This window comes from Thunnus maccoyii, chromosome 14, assembly GCF_910596095.1.
Source record: "Thunnus maccoyii chromosome 14, fThuMac1.1, whole genome shotgun sequence".
NCBI lineage: Eukaryota > Metazoa > Chordata > Actinopteri > Scombriformes > Scombridae > Thunnus > Thunnus maccoyii.
Window position 1 is genome coordinate 29,410,271 of NC_056546.1, and position 22,061 is coordinate 29,432,331.

Sequence of the window (22,061 nt, forward strand, 5' to 3'; positions counted from 1 at the left end):
TCCATTACACAGCTTTGTCACAAGTGTTTGATAGCCACATTTGAGGGATCATTGCAAAAAATGTGTGTTTATATATATATTCTGTATATATAAGATTATTTCCAGTATATCAATATTGGAATTTTTCTACCCCCTAATATTGGAATTGGCATCAGCCCCAAAAATCCAGTATCGGTTAGACCCTAACAAACACTGTCATGAAAGTTATTTAAAAGATCAGAGCAGTAATTATACCAGTCAAAGCTGTAGTTTCTGTCATAACTGTAGTAGAATTTGTGGGGTAGTAGTAGTAGTTAGTGTTGAGTGGTCATGTGTATGTGGTTATAAATGTGACTGTAGAATTTACCTAGAAATGAGTGTAAAGGGACAACAACAACAACAGTGGAAATGTCAGAGCAATAAACAGTTGCAGGGGCTGATGGGGATTGATGGGCTGCTAACCCCTCGTTTGTGGCTCCACTGGGACACCTCGCTCCTTGAGGCCCTTATGTAATCCTGGCACTGCTTCAGCCCGGGCCTCTGTGAATTCCTGCTGTGTTACTGGATAGCCTGTGGTTACCACTCGGAGTGTAGGTCAAACATATCAGTGAGCAGGCATCGGGAACATCTATATCTCCCCGCCTCTCTCTCTCCAGCCTACTACTCTCTTTCACCATTGCGTAAGTGTTGCCATGGAAGTGAGACAGGGTTTCCATGGCATTGCGCTCATTGTTGTGAGAACATCATGTTTTGGCCTGTGACGCACCAACTAATGTCATGGGCTATAGATTAGAGATATGGAAGGACATGTACTGTTAGTCTATGTGTAGTTCATAAAAACGGATCCTTTAATTGGTTCTTTAATGAGACAAAGCAGGCTACACCAGGAAAAAAAGCTTGTTTTTTGTTATAACAACTGCACTCTTACATATATTTTTACAGTCATGGACTCCCTTTGTATAACACCACACAAATCTATATACTCAATGGCTTTTTAGAGTTTTTCTTGAAAAAGGTTGCTGATATTCTGGTATAGTTTGAGTAAACTGTTGTTGTTGTGTCATTTTCACTTTCCAGTACTGCCCTCCTCTTGCCCGTCTAAACTGAACTTTGACCTTCCAAGGGGAGAGGAATTAACAACAAAGTTTAAAGTTCCTAAAGGATGAGCTCATAGCACATCAACCTAGGGCCTTTGTTTTTGAAGAACATGCTTTTCTCATCTTTAAAGTACTACGTTTTCATATATTTTTTGTCACATACAAAACAGAAAAAAGTCCATTATATACATCCTCCATTTCTCCCACATTGCAACCACAGGTCCCTTTTCCTGCGACAGTAGCGAAGATAGCATTTGACGTTTTTGGGCCAAGATGTTGACCACCAGTCCAGTTGAAGCATCCATGTTTCATTTACCCTTGGTTTCTACATTTACTCTAATCATGCAGTTCAAAAGAAGGAAAAAAATGATAATGAATAATAATCTTTAGAAATCCTTTGAAGCAGTTGGTCAGTTGAGCGACAAAGTCTCACATACTGGAGAGAATTCCTTTGAAGCACGGTGGTCCATCTGGGCATGTCTATTTGTTGTGTCAGTGTTGAAGATTATTCTCATTGTGTACCATCAAAACAAGATTGCCAGTCTGCAGCACATCTGGCAGCTTAGAGATGGAACTGAAGAGATGTGAAGTGGGGCAATAGTGGACTTACAGCTGGTCGGTTGGACCAGGGGTTGTCATTGAATCTTCTTCTTCATACCGGCCGGTCCACGGCATACTGGCAGGGGCTCAGGTTGGACACGGGGTTCTGCACAGCTGGATAAGCGAAGTTGGTGTGCTGCTTGGCCTTGAGCCGCAGGCTGGCCAGGCTGGAGTTGCAGGTGTCTCTGTACATGTAGGGGCTGGCTGTGGTGGCATAAGGGCAAGTGGCCGCTGTCACCGCTACCGAGTTGAGCGCCGTGGGGCTGTTTAGGTTGTTGAGGTTGCCCAGGTTGTTGAGCCCTGTGGCGGGAACCCCTGCCACCGCCGAGGGTACCATGCTAGAGGCCATGTTCATGGAGGGGATGGAGCTGGGGGGGGAGAACATGGGCTGGGATGACAGGGGGCTTACATTCATTGAGTTAAAGAATGGGAAACTCTTGGCGGAGAGCGGGCTGCTTGCTAGGCTCTTGGTGGCCCAGTTGTTGTAGGAGTAGCCCGTGTACATGTCATCGTAGGGTTGCATGAGTCCATTGAACTGGGCACCAAAGCCATTTTTGCACAACTCTGCCTGCTGGTTCCTCTCCCGCTTCCTCCACTTAGCACGCCGGTTCTTGAACCATACCTACAGGAAGCAAAAGGAGAAAAATTTGAGTGTACAGTCTAAATGTTGAAGTCTCTTTGAACCTTTATGTTCCCCTTAAAGTCCCTGAAGAAAGGGTTCCAACTCTTGAAAACATTACATATTCATGACAATAAGCAAACAGTCAAAATATTTTTTTTAAAAAAACAAAAAAAACCATCAGTTATTATTTATTCAGGGTCCAACATTCACAAACTCTGTGGGTGTGGTTTGATTAAAAGTAAGTGACATCACCTTTTTCCAGCTGAGCCCCACCCAATTCAAACCAACTTCTAACTTCAGCATGTTATTTTGTATTCATGTATGAACCCATTGCACGGAGAAAATGGGCTTTCGAGGCCTTTACATTTTTCATTGAGTCACGTTTAAGAATTTAAAGCAAAAATATTTAATTTTATATGTGATCTTTATTTGAATTTGAAGGAAAAGTCCTCTTTACTACAAATCAGATCTTAATTACTAAGGTCTGGGAACACGTCAACATCACTACAACTAAGCAATCAGACGATCAGACAAGTTGGAAACAAGCCAACAGTCAGATTAACTAAACCAATTCAAAAGTCAGCATAACAAAAATGTCATTACAAACCCTCAATTGCACCAAAACTGTGTGCACAAAGCTAGGCAAGTACAATAGGTGAAAGCTGAAACAGAAAGGGAATTTTGAGGACCAGAAGTGTAGTTTACATTTTATAATTTAAAGTTACACTTGGTGGGATTTTTTATAAGACTGATATGTTATTATTATTAAATTAAATTATTTTAAATTATTATATTCTGGAGGAGAAAATTGTTAAATGGTGACTATATATATATCTATATATATATATATAGATATATATATACATATATTATATACTCAGTCCCTTTTGCAGATGTAGTCACCATTATATTTATATATATATTTAGGACAAAAGTTGAGAAACAAAATAAATACAAAAAATTAACAGTTTTCTCCTCCAGAATTTCATGGTGGAGCAGAAAAAACTCTCAGAAACCAGCCTTTAGACCATCATACAGGGAAACTCTTAGACATACAACTGTTTATTGACAGGTGTCTGGCTACGGCCCTGGTTGTAGCAATGTGTCTACACACCCAGGTCTCAGCAACTGACTTGGTGAATAAAACAGGAATGATGGCCATGACTACAAATTTAAGACTCAAATGTAACTCCTTAACATAAAGTTTTAAAAGTAGCATCCTCATCTGTGCAATTGTATGTATTTGTAATGATGGACTAGCAGTGCATCTGTTAAGATAGAATGAGTTCGTTTGCAGTTGGAGAGTCATAGATACACCATGAAAAGTTGTTGGGAAGTGTTAATTGAATTTTGGGAAAATTAATTGAAAATAATTTAAAATTATAAAAACATGTGTGGAACACATGGGTAGAAAGGTCAAATGAACCTCACAAATGGCAGTGAGAGGCAAGTGAAACTCTGACCTACAAACAGCCGTTTATGATGTTTGGTTTGGCTTCGGGTGATACTTTCCCACTTCTCAATTTGAAGGCATGATATATTCTCACAATTTATGAATTCAACAATGTTATTTTTACACACAAAGAAAAAATAGAGAGACTGAAAAAGTTATTTTCAAATGACTTTCCCTTTAACTATCAAAAAGAGTCAATAAAGTCTAATTCTAAAACACATCCAGTGAGAGTATCCTAACCTCTTTCAAATACTTCCAGTAATATTGGGTGCATATGTATCCAGAATTTTTGAAAGACATAATAATCCCAGAAAGTAAGTTGAAGTGTATCATCAAACAGTCATATTAGGCAAGGCTTATTAAAACTAATCATTGACTTATTTGAATAGTGAGATCCCAATGAAAGAAATGTCAGGGAAGGGCAATCTTCACATTTGTCATTTTATGGTCCTATATTTGGAGGATATGAATTGGATTAAAGCTTTAGTGGAAAATCTAAATTGAGGGTTTTTAGAAATGAAAACTGTGCCAAGTTCCTCCCAGTGTTAACTTCTGGACAAACTTTTGCTCTGAATTAAGACAAAAGCCCTCATCAGCAGTTAAAAAGTACAATTACAGTATCTGACAGAGCCCTCCTGGTCATCTGTTAACACTCTTGTATTGGTGTTACATTAAAATAATTTGGTATCAAATGTTTTATCTCTTTAATCCTTGTAAAACTTTTACAGGCCCTTCGTGTGTTGATACTCAGCCGTCTCTCTGCTCGCTTGGCATACATGTTGTGTATCATCCAATCCTCTGTTATTATAGTAACAGAATGCTGTTGACCATTAATATGAGTATAAAGTGCATGACTCTGAGTTTTCCATCCCACTCAGTGACAACAGGGGAAACCCCACGCCGGAGGACAGAAGCTACCCAATCTTTACAGTGACTCGGAGGCAATGCTGTTTGAAGGTTTGTGGAAGAGGCTGAATGTCAAGGTTATTCAGTGGCTCATCAGCAGACACATTTATACTTCTCGGAAATAGTCAAAAGACTGAAAAAGATGAATACTCTGGAGATCAAAATACTCTATTTGACATAAATCAAGCAATCCCTAGTGGTATTAATCCCTTCTGGAGAAATTCCATGGAATAGTATTCATGTCCAAAAGGGTTCTTCTAAGTATTCTTGGTGAGTTCAGCGCAAGGCTATATCTTACGCATCATCTTTATCGTCATCATGTTGGATTGAAAGAGCATGACTCATCAGTCCTGTCTCTGTAGGAATAATGTCCAATCTCACCATCCAGTGCCATTGCAGGAAATAGTGTGACCTTTAGAATTGAGTAGCAAAAGTTAAGGGTGATGAGGACACAATTGACTTGTTGCCCAGTGGCTTAAATCTGCATTTTATTCATTTTTTGGCTAACACAATATGTGACATATTATCACCCTCTACAGTTGCTAGCAAAATGTTAGCAATCAATTGCCTGTTTACACATTCCGCAAACATGGAGCTACATTCTTTGGGAGTCATGTTTCTAACCACCTGATGAATGTAAGTCCATATTCAGTCTCCTTTTAGTTCAGTTTTGGGCTCAGAGAAAAACATTTGACTCTTTACCTGCTAAATACTTGACTATGTTCACCAGCTAGTTGCTAACTTTGTCCGATTGCTGTTCACTTCTGGACAGGTAGTGTTAAGTTAATTTATCCACTCTGGGTTAAAGAATACGAGTGACATCTTTCCACTACACATAGTCTTTTGTATGTGCAGATGTTGTAGGAATAATTACGTGGAAAATGTTTGCATTAAACAATGTTATCTACAGCTAAAAAAAGACAGCTGCAGTCCATCACTTTGGTCCAGACTCTAATATCTCAACAACTGTTCAAAGGATTGCCACGAAATTTTGTACAGACATTCATGGTCCCCAGAGGATGAATCCTACTGATGGGTTTATCCCATGAATTTTTAGCCAACACCATTAGTAGGTCAAATTATCCAGTGAAAATGACTCAACATCCATGAAGTGGCACCAAATTTGATGCTGACATTTACAGTTCCCACATGATGTATTCTACCGACTTTGGTGATTCCATGACTTCCTCTAGTGTTACATGAGAATTGACATTTTTTGGATCAAATTGAAATGTCTCAACAGCCATGAATGGATTGCCATGAAATTTGTACTTTGGTGATCCAACACCTTTTATCTAGCGCCATCATCAGATCAAAATTTCAACTTAGTCCAATATTTTGATTTATGACCAAATACTGGTAAAACTAATGACATTCCCATGAGCCTCAGCTGTGCTCTGTGCTTAGTGCTAATTAGCAAATGTTAGAATGCTAGTACACTAAACTAAAATGGTAACTGCTCTGGATATTACCCGCTAAACATCACAATGTTAACATCTGAATTGTGAGTATATTAGCTTTATGACGTTAGCACTTAGCTCAAAGCACGGCTGGGCCTTAGTCCAGGCTCACAGAGCCACTAGCACGACAGCTGTAGACCAAAACACATGCGGCGTATGAGCTGTTTTTGTGGCATACCCGGGAATGTCTCATTACATGATATTAATGAAAATATGGTGAGCATTAGTCAAGTAAAGTTAATTATATTTATATGCCCTGAAGTCACAAATTTTCCTCAAAGGGCTTTACAGCCTGTACAGCACATGACACCCTCTGTCATTACACCCTCAATTGAGTGTTATCAATATGTTCCGTCAGGCTGCAACTTTGATGACTAACAACAGCTCTCTGACAAATCACATGAATCAAGCTGACAGGTGAAGTATTTTGGGCATGCAGGAATCTGCCTGCATGCAGGGGTTAGAAGGGCCACTGATAGACATTAGAAACGAGACAATGTGTGGTCTGTTGTCCTTTCAAAATAACAACCGGGAGTGCGTGCTATGTGACCTTTCATCCGGCCAACATTAATTTGATCCATTACTTGTCATGCAGGCCAGCAATTGTATTGTCAACCATCAGAATGTGTGTCCTCCTGCTCCATATAGCTGCAATGACCAAACCATCGGGTGTGGCCACAGTCTGCTGCACCTTTGACATTTAGGTTTAGTGTGTGAACTGAAGCTTTGGTGGAAAGAAATAAAACATCTTATGAAGTCCATGAAATAAACTGGAATCTGACTGAGGCCTATACCCAAAATGTCTCACCAATTTTCCTTCACTTCACACTTCACTATTCACTGCATTTCTCACAAGGGAATGGTTACTGTAAACTTCATGTAAAAAAATTAAAAATAGATAATATATAACAAATAATCTGATTTTTTTTAAGTAAAAATAATTAGAGTTGGACTAGTATTTAGCATTGCCAGTAAATGGGGATGATAATGGCATATTTAAAAAAAATGTGTAGTACATGGTCACTGCGAAATTTAACAGAGTGGTAACATCATGGGTTTCAGAGAGTTAAAGGTTCAGAGACAGAATAAAATTCTGATTCTCGTTTGATTATATTTTCTTCATAATTTGTAAGGTAATAACAGAAAAAAGAAAAAAGTATTCAGTAGAACTGAAAGCATACTGATAATTTTGACTTTCGTAGAGGTTTATCAGTAACTGTACTTTAATTCCTCCTATTTAGCATTTATAAGCAGTATATAAACTTTTAATAAAGGGTTTATAACACACTATAATGTAGTTATGAGCAGATATAAGGACATGTGAGTGTTTATTAATGTGCAGTATTTTTCATCAATTATAACTTCTCCTATGAAGACATATTTTATATAATTACAACTGTATTTTACTGTATTGTCATTCATTATCTGTTAATACAGCAGCCTCCACATGAGGAGTTATAATTGTTAATTAATAAGCACTTATATCTGCTAACAACTACATTATAGCATGTTATAAACTATTTAGTAACAGTTAATACACTGCTTATACATGCTGAATAGAGGGGCTTAAAATAAAATTATAAAATTTGAACACCCTAAAAATGTCAAGTTAAGGCCCCAAGATGATTAAAATTCATTAAAATCAAAAGTCTTTCCATCTCTTGGAATGAATGAGTGTTCCTTTAGAAGCTTGAAGGTGCTCAGCAGATGAGATGTCTTTTGTGTAAAGTGGAAAAAAGTAAAGTAAAGAATACATCCACTGGGGACCATGTGCTCCACAAATTTTTTGTCAGTCTCTGCACATCGTTTTTGAAATTTAGTGGCTAAAAGTGGAAAATGATAGTGGTGCTACAGCGAAGATCAGGGTGTCAAAAACATAATCCAGAATCAACATCTAGGAATCATGAACATCTAAATGTCATGGCAATGACTGACACACAAATCAACCCATTTCCATCTTTTTCAGATCCGTTATCCTGTAGTTCTTCTAGCCAAATACTTAACTTCACTAATATAGTAGACCCACAACAAGACAGAAAGACCTTGTCACTGAAATCTGCTGTTGTAATTATCTGGTGCTTGTTCAGAGGGACAGTGATCATGTGTGTGTACCTACCCTGACCCGTGCCTCAGTGAGGTTGGTCCACACAGCGATCTCCTCTCTGGTGCTCATGTCGGGGTAGCGGTTCCTCTGGAAGGTGGCCTCCAGCTCCTGGAGCTGCTGGCTGGTGAAGTGAGTCCTCTGCCGCCGCTGCTTCTTCTTCAGCGAGCCGTCGTCAGCACTGGACTCATCCAGCTGGTTCTGGTGGGATTTCTCTGTGTCTGCAAGCACGCAGAAGAAAAAAAAAGATTTCATAAGGACAGTGGGAGATGCAGCCAAAATGGGAAAGATAGTTGAGGAGAGACAGTAACGAAGAGAATTAAATCATTGAACACAAATAGTAGAGTGTGAAAGTTCATTCTTTGACCTTAAAAATAGTAGAAAAAAATCCTCATATAAAATTGATATTAGGCTTGAATAAGGAATATTAATCATAGCACAGTTGTGAATTCCAGTAAATGTAGCACTGTGTAATTTGAAAATAACAGAATTGAATAATTCCACTATTTGAATTCAGTGTTTGTGTGGTGAGAAATGAGGAGAATGAGCTGGGATATTTCACACAGTGGTCTGAGAATAATGACTGTCCTCCAAATATATATAAATATCAAATGTGAAATATTCATATTTAAAAGATGAATCACTGAATATGTGTAAGAACGTATTGCACACATTTCAATTTGTGTTTTGATTTTCTTTCTTTTAATGTCAAATAAACTAAAAGAGTGAAATATTGCAAAAACATGGACATGAAGAAGAGGTTATTATAGTTTTGATATATTTAGTAATATTTTAAAAATTTGTTGTTACAAGACAAGCATGTGTGCCATGACGTGTGCTGACATTGTTTGGCGATTCATCATCTTGCACTACACTCAGGGCTGGATTAAGCCATTACAGGGTCCATGAGCTGTGGGCCCCAGTGGACCCACCTGTTTATTCCACTCAGTGCATTGTGTATATATGTATATATGACCTGATAAGGCACAAATTTATTCAGTAGAACGCACCATGTGAGCACCCATGTAGACTGACTGATAGAATATTTATTGTCCAAGGAGTGAAATTAGTTTTCACAATCGGCACATGTTCATGTCTCAAGAAAAATATACAAATACACAAAACAAATATATATGGTCACACACATTCATGCCCTTTCCTGTATCCACACCTAAACTGTTACACACAAGCGCACATGCTTACATACAATATACTGTAGATACACACATCTATATATCATATTCAGCCATGGGATGCCATGGCAGAAGGAACAAAACTTAAGTCTAACGTGAGCTCTCTGCCATGTTAAGTCCCGTATCTGCAACAGAAGCAGAAGTAAAGTGAGGAGTGGATTGAGGGGGTGATCGGTGTCATTTGGAGGCAGTATGTCTGATACTGTTAAATTTGTTCACCAGGGAACAGTTCAACGGGATGGAAACTGAAATAATACAGGCCTCAAAACTGTATTTTAACTCAAACAAGATTGGCCTTAAGATTAAAAAATAATGCAGCTATAATGATCATTTAAGTTATATAATGTTCTTTAGTAGTGCAGTCAGTATTTACAAGCAGATTTGGCATTAATTAAATTACTACAAACTAACTGTCGCACAGTGAACCCAGAAACTTCAACATAAATTACACTTTGTGTATTTATCGCATGTGTTGTTAAAGTACAGTCATGTTTTATTGTACAGGTCCCACCAAGTTTCTTGGAACTATGTAATTTGGTGTTAATTACAGAAAAAATGGCAACAGTGTTCTGAGACTGTACATTTGGTATGTGTACATTACATTTTTTGAATTTGTAAGAACAAATAAGAATAAAGTAGCATCAAATGGAAATACTCAAGTTAAGTATTAAAATTGTACTTTTGAGTAAATGCACTAAGTTGCTTTTCACTCCTGCATAGAAAATAGAACACATAAAGTTTATATGTGGATGGAGTTTATATGTAGTTATTGAGGAAATTTGCAAGAACTTCTAAAAGATCTATTTAACCTCAGTGTATAATCATTTTTCCTATAATAAATATTCATGAATTATTGACATTGATTATTGATTATTTTAAGGACTGTCAGGCAAGTTAGAAATGAATTGGAATAAATTAATTAGACTTGTACAAAGTTTGACCTGTAATTACAAGTTGGGTATATATACTTTTACATGAACCTTTCTAAGAATTTTATATCACTTCCTTTCTAGGAAACTACAGGGATACTAGGGGACCTTTAAATGAATGTGTAGTATATACAGTCAAAGTATTTAATGCAACATGCACTAATAAAGTTCCTTCATGTTTATTATGTCTGTTACACACACATACACAAACTAAAAGTGACATAGGAAACACATCAAAGCAGAGCTCTTTCACCATTTGAACCCTGCTCTGAGAGTCTACTTGGAATTCTCCACAGAGAAGCAAAAACTATCAACACTTGAAACACTAACAAATTGTATATGTGTGAAACAGCACATTATTCTGACACCTTTCACTCCGGATTGCATCTGCACTATCCAATCCCTGCTGAATCACTGGATAATATTGTCAGATCAAACATCATCTGAAATCCCTCCATCCCACAGGCTGGAAAATGACAAGCATGGCTGTGACAGAGCCAAGAGAGAGAATGATTCCAAACACTGCATTACATTCAAAGATGTGCAGAAGCAGTGAGTGATTGCATTTGGCCCCCAGCGCAGCGAGTTTAAAGGACCACACATCCATGTTATGTCTGCCAGGGCTCCTCTCTGCCAGATCTGACTCCCGCAATTTGAGGACCTCACAGAAAGAAGTGAAATTAGTTGGCCAGCTAATCCTGCGGATCAGGCTTTTGTGACTGGGGCAGGTTGGGCTCTGTTTGGTGAGGGCTTAGCTCTCTGGGAGCAGTTCGAAATGATCAGCAGGGTTTAAAAAGAGGCTCCGCAGGGCCACCGGCAAAACCAATAAGGGCCAGGCCGAGGCTGTTATCTGGCAGTAAACTGACACTGGGTAAGCTGTCACTTAAGGCCAAAGTCTATAACACAATACAGAGGAAAGGGCAGCCCTTTTTAGAGCGACGCGCTGACCATCAATAGGAGCAATCTGACTGATAATGTGCCGACAAGACAGAGCCGTTCCAGGTCAGCTTCTCAGAGGGGTTTCATCTGGAAAACAACTACAAGAGGCTTTGAGCCAAATCTCTTTTCAACATCTGGAAGAACAGCAAAATTCTGAATATGTTCCCAAAAATAAATGACTTCATTTTGGGTTAACCAAAATATGTTCAGAAGAGACAACTCCTCATGCATCCCTTTAACATTCTTAAACTTTCTCTCAAGAGTGAAATGGAAGTCAGTTTTTGCAGTAGCTGCGTGTTGTTTTCAGAGAGAAAGCTTCAGGTCATTCAGTAGTGGGTGTGAGATAGTACACTTTTCCGTGCCTGTGGTATGGGCGTCAGTGTGGAAAGGTGTGGCAGACATACTTTAGTATAACCAAGTCCAGATTTAATGTTGTATTTTGTATTCATTATAAAGGAGAACAAAGTTCAACAATAGATTGTAAGAAATGTGTTTGTGCAAATCTCTCCTCCCCCCCCTCCCCCCCCAAAAAAAGATCCAATCATGGATCATTCAGGACCAGTCCTCCCTTCTTACTGTTCCACTCAGCTTTACTAAAATCATATGATTCTAAAGGAACGTCATGCTGGCCTTCTTAGAATGACGCCAGGATGTGACTATTTGCTGGCATTTTCTATTGTGACATTCTCAGGTTTGACTCACATACAGTATATCATCATTGCAAGTTAATGTGAAAGAGTAGGGGACAGCTAATCAAGAGCAGAACTGTTTTGTAAAACAGGATTTTACAAATGCGGTCGTGAGTTTACCCAGTGCACTCTTCACCACTCTCAGGAGATTTTGACCAGAAACAAAAACAAGGTCTCTGACTTTTTTAATAACTTTTTTTTTTGACGTTTACTTGTGACACTTCCTGTGGATCATGTTACCCAACATGAAAGTCTAAATGGGGATTCAAAGGTGTTTTCAAAGGTTTGAGGAATAAAAAATATAGTTGATTTAATAAATCATCGTAGCTAGTGAAATTTAAACTGCGCAGAATTAAATCAAGCCGCCGCACTGGGAGTGTGATGCTCTCAGGAGATATAGCCTTTCGCGATTCATTTTCATATTCAAAATAAAATGAGTTAGGCCAAGGCTATATATCATTACAACCCATCACCTGAGCCGGAGCTGGAGGCTGCTCTGTAAAGACAGCATCAGAGAAACTGACACAAATAACCCTCCAATTACAGAGGCTTTGATTTCAGGATCAGAGTCTCTGCTGACTGATGGATGTCGGGATGCGTCTAATTCCTCTCAAAGCCGCTTACAAGCTAAAGGCTGCATGATTAATGGCGTGTTTTCTTTTTATTAATTGGCTGTGGTTAAACTGTGCTCGAGATAATAAAAATAAAAAAAAGAAAAGTAATCGTTGGATTGAACTCAGTGAACGAATGTAGGATGAAGCATGCAGCTTAAAATAATTGCAATCTGTTTATTGTGGAGCCAGTATGCATCCATAATTTATGAGGATGTTTTACAGAAATACACATGCTTCACCCGCTAATAATAATAATAATAATAATAATAATAATAATAATAATAATAATAATAATAATAATAATAATAATAATATAATTGTCTGGTTCTGAATATTATTATTACTAATATGTTTCGTGTCATTTGCATGATATGTCTGAGCCTTTGAATCCAGGTATTATTTCCATAGGCCTATCATTTTTTCAGCATTTTTCTTTCATTTTCATTTTTAGTTTTGGTTTGACTTCATGCAGCGGGCAAAATGTAACATCCAAATAATAAACAAGACTTCCAGACATCAGTCCAGACGGGTAATGTGAGGCGCAGTGCACACGGTGTTGGTGCGGGACTGACCGCTGTTATCCTGGCCTTTACATCCCTGGTCGTGCTGCGGGGTCCCGGAGTCGGAGAGCGACAGCGCCGGGCTGCGGGCTTCACTGTCCGTCAGGAGGTTAAAATCCATAACCAGGCTCTGCAGACAGACAGACAGACACACACACACACACACACACACACACACAGACACATGTCAGCTTCAGACCTCCCACCGTTAAACAACACCGCAGACACAACAGCAACAACTTCATGACTGCTTTAATAATCATATGTCGAAACTCTGAAGCTCTGACGGGCCTTGGCGCCCTAAATGAGCAAGTTGAATTCCATTGTACAGATTCCATAATTATCCTCCAGTATCACCATAATATTCCTATAATATCCCTATTTTTCCTGTCACTCCTACAATATTCTTATGCTAATAATAATATAAATATAACAGCCTATAAAGCTTATCTGTGGTGAGTTTACACAGATCACCCTGTTTTTAATGTTTCCTATAATATTTCACTGGTTGATAATGGTGATTTATTCGTTTATAAATACTCTTATAATATTTCTGAGGATCATTTTATGTGATGTTGTAATTCTCGATCCCTGTGTTCCGCATGATTTTTATTGCAGAGCAGTTTCCGTGCTGATTCGGTAATGACCTATAAAAAAGTAGCTTACGTTCATCATTTTTAACACAACACATGTGATATTTTCCTTTACGCATCGTGACAGGAGCACCCGAGGGTGCCACGTTCACTGGGGATGTGGGGGACAAACTTGAATTTGTAATTATTTTTGGTTTAATTAACATTATTACGGAGGCATAATAACTCATTTCTTATAAATAAATTTGCTAGATTAATTCTTACAAAGGCCTTTTTTAAAAAATAAATAAATTTTCGCTTGAAGACCACCTGACGTCATTGTAGCAGCAACCTCGCCCCGGAGATCAACATTTCAATAATACGTATCATATCAACATTTCTACACTACGTAGCATGGGGAAAGTGACGTGCGTCAGATGACATCTATATGAGCTGACTTTCTTATTAGGAGAGGGAGGGGTGGTGGGGGTGGTTGGCTAGAAACTTCGATGGAAAAAAGTTGGAAAAGCAGGTGGTCCACTGGCCGCTTCCAGTTTCAACCGAACAAAACCGGGTGTTTTTCAGCGAGACGTCGGAACATTTGCAGCCGTTTTTCTGGCGACATAACCGGGTATTTGAACCCAAACCATGATCTTTCCCAAACCCTCACCAAGAGGTTATTGTGCCTAAATATAACCAGACCTTAACAGCGTTGTCACATCATAAAACTTAATTATCCGACTGATAATAGCCATTTAATACGGTGTTAAATGACACGCGAAAACCTTCAAATACGACCAACATCGAAACGCAGAGATTCAACGTATCCGTGGTTGGCAGAAACGTACAATACCAACGTTTTATTGTGTGGCGATTGGGTTGCATTTGATGTGGGTTTGTGTTTATTTGCGTCATTTTCTGTTTCTATTTCCTCTTCGATCTTTCCATTCACCCTGGGTTGTGGTTGTAATCCTGATCCATTTATAGGAGCCTGACATAAGCTGTTATAACGAGACCTGCCCTGCATTGACTCTATTTCGGGCATCATGAGGGGAGAGCAATAGAGTTGTTGCCGTAAAATACACGGTGACATTTCCAAGTCGAATGGCAAGCTGGTGAGGTACAACTGTTGCTCAATGGAGCCCAAAAATAGCTGATCGTTTATTTATCCGAGAGCAGTTAACACCTTGAAAATGCGGGGGCCACAAACACCCCGTCCAAGCTGAGAGATGATTTATATCCTCACTGGCTATAAAGTCGAGGAGAAAGCCTCATATTTGCCGCGCATTTGACTCTTATATGAGCGCGATCAGAAATGCATCCTGATTCAGAAGTTTCTGTCAGAAAAGCAGCTGGGATGTCAAGTCACATTTACAATTTCTTCACCTACTGTAGCCAACTTTATCAAATGATGGAATCACTTATAAACATAGAGAGAAAAGGGATAAAAGTGGGCGTAAAGTGAAGCCTGGCGCACCTCACATAGCCAGCTCTTATTGTTTGTCCTTTTTTTTATTTGTCTTGTACATCAGCGAGTAAAGTGTAAAGGTTGAGAGGAAGGAAGACTTCAGGCTGCTGTAGACTACAATGAATGCATGTCATCAAAGATTTAAAAAGGTGATAAATCAAACGCTGAGTTTGAGCTGGGTTTAACCATCCCTGTTGCCAGTCTGTGTGTGTGTGTGTGTGTGTGTGTGTGTGTGTGTGTGTGTGTGTGTGTGTGTGTGTGTGTGTGTGTGTGTGTGTGTGTGTGTGGTTATGGACAGTGAGCTCTCCCGCTGTGTTTCCCTGCACTGTTTGCCACCATGCCAGTCCTTTGTGTGCCAGTCACATGTGACTTCTGCTGGGGTTAAATCTGAAGCCTCGCGGTGGAGGCGGGGCTCATAGCGTGGCATGGCGTCAAACAACCCCCCCCTCACACACACACACACACACACACACCAACAACGCATTGTACAACTTGGCTGAACTCTTGAACCAGACTCACTGTCACCGTTTGAAGTTGTTGAAATGACATTATTTCCATCGGCGCTCTTTGAACATCAGTGTGCGCTTTACTCTCTATCAGCCAGTCCTCTTATAGAGCTCATCTACTCTCTCTGAAACTCTTCAAAAACACACTGAAACGAGGGGATGTATTGTTATCCTCAGCTAATGGATTCAGTCAGTCATACTATCATTTAGGATGAAAATAAGAATATCTCTTGTTGAGGTATATAACGGTGGTCAAAAAACATATCTGCGACTTTTAAAAAAGCTTTAAATAAATGGTGAAATCCAGAGGATCAGAGCTGTTGGAAGGACTTTTTGAAATCTTGAGGTTATGAATTCAAACCCCACTCAGTGCCTCCCCGAAGACATTTTTGACTAGCCACCAAAAACCTCTCATTAAACTAATGATACTTTCCAAGTACATTTTATCTCCCAAATTGCTGTTTCAAAGCCGATTCTATTTTAATTTAGCTCGTAGATTTTGTCTGAAAACAATCATATTTGAAGATATAGAGTTTAAAATACAGTATATCAGAATCAGCTCCTCTTCAAGGTTGTTCAAACTCACATATTTCCAGACAAAAATACTAAGATATGACCTGGCTGTCTCGGCCCTGTAAAGGATATATACAGCTGGTAGGAAATGATTTGGGATGAAAGTTCATCAGAAGATGATTTGGAGGTTAGTATTGCTCTAAACTCTTGATTGATAGATCAGTGTCTTTTGCTTTCCTTTACATTTGAATCAGTGAAAGAGTGCTTCATGTTGAGTGTTTTATAAATATACATCATAAGCACCCAGAGATCTTTGCACTTTTTTCTTTCAGCTGAGGTTGAATTCAGTCATACTTCAAATATTTGATATTTTGGCTGACTTTTTTAAAGCAAATATATCTTTTCTGTCCTGAAAGTAAAAGTCATGTAGAAATAACAAAAAGCTAAAAAAAAAAAGCATCTACAAGTTCAGACCAAATCAAAGCAGCTGAACACTGGCAGTGAAGCTTCTAAATGTATCATCCACTTCAACTGGCTTTGTAAAAGTCAAACAGTTCACAAAGAGCTGCAGCTTTCACTGCCACTGGACAGCTCAGCATGTAAAAATCCTCCACGAATACTAATGATGATTTGAATTTGGCAAGACAAGACACAAACGTGAACAATGTCATCACTGAGTTTTCCTTTAAACTCTTCCTGGCCCTCACCTAACATTGTCAGTCACTTTGACAAAGCAACATAATGCTGCACTAAAGCCAACCTGCATATTCTGATTAAAGGTTTAGCACCTTATTACCACTGAATATCTGTGACATCTGATAGGTGAGGCAACGTTTTCTTCCATCAAACACACACACATCTGTTATCTTCCTCCGTCTTGCTCCTGTCCTCACAAACAGCTCCCTGGCGCTTTTAAAGTGCTGCCTAATGCATTTTAATATTTGTCACTCCCACAACACTGCTTACATTTTGCCGGAGACTTTAAAGAGAGACTTGCATCTGTTTTTTGTTTCGCATCCGTGAGAATGATCGGAGCATTTCACAAAAGATTAGAAGACAGGAAAATGGGTATTCTGGTGTCAGCCGGAGGCTATCGCTGCATCCCTGGGAAAAAAGATGCGAGACTGAGGATAAGGTCAAGTCTCCCAGTAGAGAGATTACCTTGGTAAGCACACTGCCTCTGTGTTGTGGCTTTGGATTAATGAGCCTCTGATATGGATTTGTGGGTTAAAGTTGACTTGCGGGTCAGAAAGCTCAGTTTTCCCTTGTTCATAACCGCACAAATATGGTTTCACTTTTTTTCCCGTTTATTTGGCAGAATGACTCAATAACAACAAATGACGCTGATCAATGTCTGTTTTTTTGGATTTCAAAAATGTCTGTGCTGAGATAATCACACCTTCATTTTAAAATTTAAAAAAATCATTTCTTTGCTTTTCTGTGTCGGATTTGTTTGACAGACCTGATCTTACATTTGTCTCATTTTATCTTTGAGGTTATCTGATCTGACATTTCAGTGAGCTGATGGAGCTGTAGCACATGTGATCATAACCTGCCATGATAAAAATGTTACAGCAAATTACTGGTCTGGCAAACATAGCCCGCCATCATGCTGCTGCCGCGTATGCTTCTGAGTTCTTTTTTGGCTCCTTTCAATAAAGGTGAAACAGTTTTATTTCCGTCTGGATGAGGCTTTCCATGAAAACACAACTCAGCACAAATGTGCAGCAAAAAGACGCAACAGGAGATTAGTTGAACACACAAGCACTTTATGTTAGCTTTTATTCTGTGAAATTAAAAAAAAAAGAAGTAGACCCTTCACTCTTTGTTAAAGCAGTGTTACCTTTGCTGTGGATTTGTCTTGAGTCGTTTCTCTGTATTTTAAAATCAAAGAGACACTCCACAAAACGAGTCCCGCTTGCTGTTGGTGTTCAGTCAGTGTACTTGCCTGACAGAGCAGCTGTCCCTTTGTGAGTGCGGAGCCCAGGTCTAGTATCAGCAAGGTCCAGTATTTTGGTCAGAAATATGAATGTGAGCCAGTCCGGGGTCTATATCCGCCGCAGCAGAGTGATGGATGGACAGGCGGCCTGGTGTCAATGTGCTGCTGAGAGGCCGGATGGCTTGGCAGCGAGGGGAGTGCGGGTGATGCAAGCCAGTCATTTTGTCCAGAACAAGGTGTCAGTACCCCCACTCCTCCCCCTCCCCACCCAGCTACACATACACACACACACACACACCAGGGGCGCCACATGATTATATTTCCGAAATCAAGAGCCCTTCTCCCCTCCCTCTGGACTCAATATGGCCAACAAGCTATCACTGAGCTAACAAGCAGGCTGAGGCGCACAGTAGCTATAGCTGACAGTCAGATTGATCACTGAGCCGCTCTAATGTTTAAATGCTGGATGTGTTTATGTTGATTCCCTCTGTGCTAGTGTATCCCAGCATGACATAACTGTGAAGTGAAGTTAAGGAAACTCAGAAATCGACCCTGAGTTCATTCGGTGTAGCTTTAAAAACCCTCCTCCTCATCTACAACAGTGGCTATCAGAGAGAGGGGGCCCCGGCTATTTCCTGGAGGAGTGTATAGCACTGCTGCAGCCACCTCTACTTCCACATCCACCTGACAAGCTGTTCCGCCGCCTTCACGCTTAAATAACATCGGCAGGATGGGAGTGTGTGTTTACTCTTATTGCTGGGGGCTTCGGCCCGTGTTCAGAAATGGACGCAAATCAACAGCAAGATGAGAGAATTCGGTTTGCATAAGCTGCTGCGCTTTGCATAAACAGTCGCCCGGTGACACTGATCTCATTAAAATATATATCTGGTGATAATAATAAAAATAATAATGGAAGTAAAAATCCTCTCATTTTTCGGGAGATTGCCGGGTCCATCTGGCGGTGCGCGCGGCAGACTGCTTGCATTTCCACGGACTGCAGGCATTAGCCCGGGAATTATTCATAAACGCGTCGAGAATTAATTCCCGGGATTAAGAGTTGATTAAGATGTGTGTCACTTTGCTGTCTGAGAACTTATTAAGGGCCTCCTCGAAGAGGCGGCAGATGGAATTTCAGTCCAATGTTTGTAGATGTTAATTTCTGCCCTCCTATAACAGACATTTGCATATGATTGAGCGAGCGAGGCCGAGGCAGTCCTGCAGCACAATCACAGCCTCCGAGCACAGACAGGGGGGGAAATAATTGGCTGTGCAAGCCAACACAAGTCCACAGCAGTGATTAACACAGAGCCCCCTCCACATCAACAATTTATTATGGCCGATCAAAAATATATTTCACTGGTTTGACTCAGTCTATGAGTGTAAAACAATCGAGGCTATTTAATTGATGGGAAATCATTGAAATGAGAGAGATGAGCTCCAGGTAATCTGCCTCTTTATTATGGAAGTCGTCCATTTGTATTAACTGATGCATGTCATATATTTAGGTAATGATATTTTTTAAAATGTGAATATTTTTTAAGTTTTTCTTTCGCCTTTTACTTGATAATTTTGAAAGTCACTAAAAATAATCCTATAGAAAGAAAATATCGTAACTGCCGCTTTTAATTTATGTAAATACATATTTCACTCTGCACAATTAGCAATTTCAGTCAAAGCTAAATGAAATTCCAACCTGCAAAGTGGAATAAAGTTGATTTTTTTTCGCTGTAATGACAAACTTAAATGCAGTATCATTTTAAAATGAAATAAAGATTTTGACATTATTACAGTTGTGACCTCTCAGTCCAGCAGGCCGCGGCCTGCTGCACACCAATAAAAGAAATATTTACATTGTACCCTCAGGCCAAACGTGAACTACGTTTAAACAAATCTTATTTTCATATGTCCTGACCTGGGAACAGATGCAAAAGAGGTTCGTACAGGAGGTCTGCAGCAGAAAAGCAAAGCCGGAGCTTCTTCTTCTTTAAAAGAGAAAATAAACCTCGCGGCCTTAAAAGTCCAATGTATTTTTTTCCTGTAAAATGAGCCGCAGTCTAAATGAATGAGGCCTTTTATGTTTTATGCAGGCTTATAAAATAACGAAGCTAAATGACACTTGTAGGTTACAACATTGTAGGCCTCTCTTTTCTTTTTTATTTTCCATACTGACAGTGTTTTTATTGATCATTTATTTTCCAGGTTTAATGATGTGTTGCCCTCGTTCTAAAAACGGAAAGTGTGTAATGAGAAAATGTCTTTGACATTAATATAAACCTAAAAAAAAATCCATCTGCGAGACGGAGCCGACATGCAGTTGAAAGCTCCGGTCAAACGCTACTAAGTGGACCGCGTTATTGTTCCGTTGCTGTTTTTGTTTGTTTGGTTGTTTTGTTTTGTTTGTTTGTTTTTTGTTGTTGTTTTTGTTTGTTTGTTTGTCCAACCAGGCTACTGTTTTCAAGGTCAAAAAGGAACGTTTACGCTCAAATATTAAAACGCTAAAAAAAAAAAAGAAATTATCTCAGCAAAATGTTTGTAATAATGAAAATAATATGAAAATAATTTAGATTGAAGTTGTGTGTGTGTGTGTGTGTGTGTGTGTGTGTGTGTGTGTGTGTGTGTGTGTATTTGTGTTTGTGGTTTGTGTGTGTGTGTGTGTGTGTGTGTGAGTGTGTGTGTGTGTGTTGGGGGTGGTGGTGGGGGGGGGGGGGGGGGGCGCAGCTCTGTTTTGCAGTCTCCTGTGGCCCGGCAGCCACCTGCCACCTATCAATTTCCTCCACATCCCCAAATATTTTTGACCTCCCAAATATTTTCACAACGTCCGCCTCTGCGAAGTCTTGCAATTTTGGAGAAAACGTGTCCAGCGAAAAACATGAAAATTCAGTTTAATACTATCGGAGAAAAAAAAAACCTTTTTAGGGTTCCTAAACTGTCTCTACCTTCCAACAGGCCTCACACACACACAGACGGAGAATTCAGAGCTGTAGAGCTACATCGATCATTGATGGTCACCAAATCACAGAAACGTTATATTAAAATAATTCAAGCAAGGCCGTATTGACCTGGAATCATTACACAGCGCGTTTTTCTCTTTGATTCAAAGTTCAAAATAATTTTTGAGCAATTTGTAATCACGGTGATCATGTTTGTGTGCGCGCAAGATGTAAAATGTATTTTTAAATAAGTCACATATTTAGTCAGATGTGTCAGCTCTCATCAACACCATCATCTGCTCATGTCACCAGGAGACACACAGTGAAAAGTAAACTCCCACTGTTCACATTTTGCCTTTTCTATGAGTTTAGAGACATCTTGTATCTAAGGTCCTAAAAAGTCGATTCTTCATTCTTTAACTTTCATGAAGTATCAAGCGCTGCTAGCGCTGTGGAAACTGCAAAATGAACCCTAGACAGTTCATTAAAGCCCTACTTTACATCTCGACTAGATGTGGTCAACTTTTACGCACAAATAAAATAACGCTGGATGGATTCCAGACGCACAAAGACAAAAAGAGATTAAAAAAAAAAAAAAAAAAGATAGAGAGGAGAGGGGGTAAAAGTGCGGTTATTTGCACTTACATCAGATCCCGGTCTGGTTAAATTAATCCGTGGAAAAGGCAAAGAGCTTTACTGCAGGCTGATGGGTGTCCTGGCCTCAGGTTTGCTGGTGACATGGACAAAAAGTTCCTCGGTGCGTCAAAAAGCCAGAAAAGCGTCAGTCAGCCAGTCAGTTTCCTTCTTCTTCGTCTTCCCTCTGTGCTGTCAGACATGAAGGCTGTGGAGGAGTGAGGCTTGATCCCCACACAGAGTATAGGGAGGGAGGGAGGAGGGAGGAGGGCTGTGGGGGGCTGACTTCATGCTAAATATTGTGTGTGACAGGTCCACTGTAGAAAGGACGGCCCCCTACTCTCTCTCTCTCTCTCTC

General features: G+C 39.6%; 1 protein-coding gene across 2 annotated transcripts; it reads right to left on the minus strand.

Annotated features, from left to right (window-relative positions):
* Window positions 1-622: 622 nt before the first annotated feature.
* On the minus strand, window positions 623-21,907 carry pitx3 (paired-like homeodomain 3). 2 transcript variants are annotated; one of them, XM_042433827.1, is made up of 4 exons: window positions 21,716-21,907; window positions 13,155-13,272; window positions 8,234-8,439; window positions 623-2,298 (listed from the first exon to the last, which is right to left on the minus strand). In XM_042433827.1, the coding sequence occupies exons 2-4, from the start codon at window positions 13,261-13,263 to the stop codon at window positions 1,729-1,731; spliced, it is 885 nt and encodes a 294-aa protein (XP_042289761.1). In that variant the 5' UTR covers window positions 13,264-13,272; window positions 21,716-21,907; the 3' UTR covers window positions 623-1,728. The 2 variants fall into 2 exon arrangements, with proteins under 2 accessions (XP_042289761.1, XP_042289762.1); XM_042433828.1 differs by lacking the exon at window positions 21,716-21,907 and having other exon boundaries at window positions 13,155-13,341.
* Between the last annotated feature and the right edge of the window lie 154 nt (window positions 21,908-22,061).